The 3,522-nt window shown below is 45.1% G+C and overlaps 1 protein-coding gene across 1 annotated transcript in view; it reads left to right on the top strand.

The window, feature by feature from the left end:
• Window positions 1-919: 919 nt before the first annotated feature.
• The window catches only part of LOC145417430 (uncharacterized), a 4,801-nt gene continuing 2,198 nt past the window's right edge, over window positions 920-3,522 (top strand). Inside the window, exon 1 of the mRNA XM_080286112.1 lies at window positions 920-931. Within this exon, the coding sequence (XP_080142238.1) occupies window positions 920-931 (12 nt within the window). The remainder of the gene's footprint in view (window positions 932-3,522) is intronic.

Raw genomic sequence — 3,522 nt, 5'->3', positions numbered from 1 at the left:
CTCAGGGTGTGTGTGTGTGTTTTGATACGGTGATGGAGAGAGAGAGAGAGAGAGAGAGAGAGAGAGAGAGAGAGAGAGAGAGAGAGAGAGAGAGAAACAGTTGAGGGGGTGAAAGGTACGAGTACAAGGGCACTGGGGTGACAGGAGTAGATGAGGAGTGAAGGTGACTGGGGGGAAAGAGGGAAGGGAGGAGAGGTGAGGAAGAGGGGAGAGGGTGAGGGGAGAGTTGAAGGGGAAGTAAGAGGAGAGGGGACGAGAGAAGCCAGGAGAAGAGGAGAAAGCGAAGAATATGACTGAGGGAGAAGTGAGATATAGTGGGGGGTGAGGAGGGGATTATGGCAGAGGCGGGGAGATGGGTTTGGGGGGGGGAGTCAAAGAGAAAGGGAGATAGGAAAGAGAGAGAAAGAGAGGGAGGAGGAGGAGAAATCGCGGTAGTAAAGGCGAGGGACCAATAAATGTGAGAAACAGGAAACTATGCATGATAGACAAATTGGTAGATAGATGGACAGGTAGAGAACAGAAGTGATACCTCTCTATCTGTGTGTGTGTGTGTGTGTGTGTGTGTGTGTGTGTGTGTGTGTGTGTGTGTGTGTGTGTGTGTGTGTGTGTGTGTGTGTGTGTGTGTGTGTGTGTGTGTGTGTGTGTGTGTGTGTGTGTGTGTGTGTGCATAGGCCTGAAGATCATCACTGTTGTATTCACTATATAACGTTTAGAGAGAGAGAGAGAGAGAGAGAGAGAGAGAGAGAGAGAGAGAGAGAGAGAGAGAGAGAGAGAGAGAGAGAGAGAGAGAGAGAGAGAGAGAGGGAAAAGTGGCCGTAGGGAAGATGACGTAGGGGGGTGGTGGTGTGTGGGGGGATGGAGAGGGCAGGCAGTGAGTATATAAGATGGGCTTGCACTCGGTTAGGCATCACACCTCACCATGAAGCTCCTGGTGAGTTCTGCCTACCACAACACCACTTTACTCAGAAGGATCCGCAACTTAACCGCTTACTCACCAGGAACCAACTATTTACTACTTAGGCTAGCGTCCACGAGAACTTCACCACTTACTCCCCGTCCACGAGTTACAGCACCTGCCACTCCATCCACTTAACCACCAGTTACTCACCAAGGACGAGTTATGCATCACTCACCACTCACAAGCTATCCACCACTTGTTCATCCTCAGTTACTCCTCATTCACCATTCAGGGTCTGTTCACCGTTTTCATCATCACTCATCTCTTACCACTAACAACATTTCCAACCAGTGTTGAACAGTATTCACTGCTTATCATTTTACCCACCACCTACAATTATACTGTCACCACCACTTTGCCACCTTACCCATTTACTCACCACTGACTCGCCACTTGCTTATAACTCTACTCATAATGTACCGGCAGTACACGAGTCATTCATCGCTCGTTTACCCTAACTCACCACTTTACCCAAAACCCGTTCACCACTCACTCACCACCTCAGCCTCCTCCTGCAGTGCTCACCTCATCTAGTCTCACTCTTACACATATTTACTCCTTGTCTGCATGTCCAGCTCCATAATGGAAAAACCCAAATATAATTTTCGGGTCGGTCATACCGTTAAACAGTTGGGCACAGTTTGTTTCTCCCCCTTCTCCGTGTTCACCCAGCGGTAAAACTGGGGCCTTGGAGGTTTCGTCAACTGTTGCGGGTAGTGTTCTAGGAGAAGGCTGGTACCTGACAGTGATTGGCGTATATCAAAGTCCTCTTTTAGTCTTTTTTTATTTTTTTTCCTTTGGGGCCAGACTTGGGCGCCACTCGTGATGAATGACAGGTGATGTGTGCATCATTTCGAATCACTGAGAAGGTTAGTCATCATCCTCCCAAGCCTAACGCCCAGCTAGGAGACGAAGGTACGACCCGAAAACAAAGAGGAAGCACAAGAGTAGGACAACTACCAGACAGCTTGTCCTGTGAAATGGATCACACAGTTATATCAATATCCCACAAACTTTCGAAATCTTCGTTCATCATCACATGCAGAAGCCATCCGCACGTAATTTACTGTATTTTTAGATACATGAATGTTTCTCGGAGCGATCAAGCCAGTCAGTTGTTCCCTTAGGATTTTCGCAGACAAGTGATTCACTTTAACGAAGCTCCAGATGGTGCTTCATTATAGCGAAACCAGATATTGTTCCGCAGTTATCTAGTACTACCGTACTTGGTTTTTCTATAAGCCAGTTACCTTGCCTCAAGTTTCTTGACTACGACAGTATAGCCTCGAGTTCCTATATCTCGGGAGAGGTAAAATGGGTCTGGATATGTGGCCCATTTCACCGCACACGCTGATGATAATTTTCATATATATATATATATATATATATATATATATATATATATATAATATCCTGTTGTTAATTGGTGGTCAAGTGGTTAGAAACCCCCAGTTGGAGTTACAGCCTTGTACAGGTTTGATCCCCAAGAGGTGACTGGACGTGTTTCAGTCATGTAATACAACCAACCATCTAGCCTACCTTTAAGTGTACTGGACTATTGCAGCCCAGCCTCATGCCTCTACACCTCAAAAAGGGTAAAAATATGATTGGGTTTTAATGTATTCCCTGTTCTTGCTTCTAGATCTTGGCCACCAGTTATCACCAGCATCATCTTACCCCTATCCCCAGTAGTACAACTAGTGTGGATGGCATAAAAAAACAAAAAACAAAAAAGATTTATCATTAGAGAGCCAGCCCGTGAACCCCTTCTTCATTCGGTCATTATTCAAGCGTTCGAAATTCTCGGCCAGAGTATGATAGAGGAATAGGGTCAGGATGATGATGGTGATTAGTATAGCGTCACTGAAAACTAGAGCACAGAAACACAAACAGAAAGTCAGGCATCTTTACACTGCAACTGTTTAATTTTTTCGCCGCGCATTAGAAACTTATCATTTATTTTGAATCCCTAGGAGGCGACTGCAGGATTTTCGATCATGTTACACACCAGAAAAGTAACTCTGCTGACTACCCTTGACTCACTGAATCAGGTGACTTACTTTCTTATTCCTGCTAACCCCAGCCGATCTCATTCAGCTTAAGGTTAGAGTTTTCGAACTGCTGAGGTGAGATGCAACCTCTTTTGCCATCAAGGGCTCTCCTATACTGAATGCAATCGTTTAGTAGGAGCATGTGTAAACTACGAAAATACATAATGACGTTGAATTTTAAATATGTTCAGCACACTGGTAGCATAGCCTCGGCCCCCAACACCTCCCAACGGGTAATGTGGCACTAGATTCTTTGTTTATTTAACTACTTCAATAACACGATGTCTTTTAACAGTACACCATATTCTAGCCATCCCCAAACGACTTCATTCAATTTCTGAAAGATTTGTCAGGTACATGGAGGTTTTATAATACTCCTGCAGTTTGTACAGTATCTCCTAAACTAAATAAAGTCGCCTGATGATAGCAGGAATAAAATAAGTAATACTTCATCTAGTGGGTTAGAGGTTACGCCATCAACCGAGAGGTCACACGTTCGATCCCACCCAAGAT

The sequence above is a fragment of the Coenobita brevimanus genome, chromosome 110, assembly GCF_032717465.1.
Source record: "Coenobita brevimanus isolate Jiangsu-jjx chromosome 110, ASM3271746v2, whole genome shotgun sequence".
Taxonomy (NCBI): Eukaryota; Metazoa; Arthropoda; class Malacostraca; order Decapoda; family Coenobitidae; genus Coenobita; species Coenobita brevimanus.
This window is presented reverse-complemented; position numbering and strand designations above follow the sequence as displayed.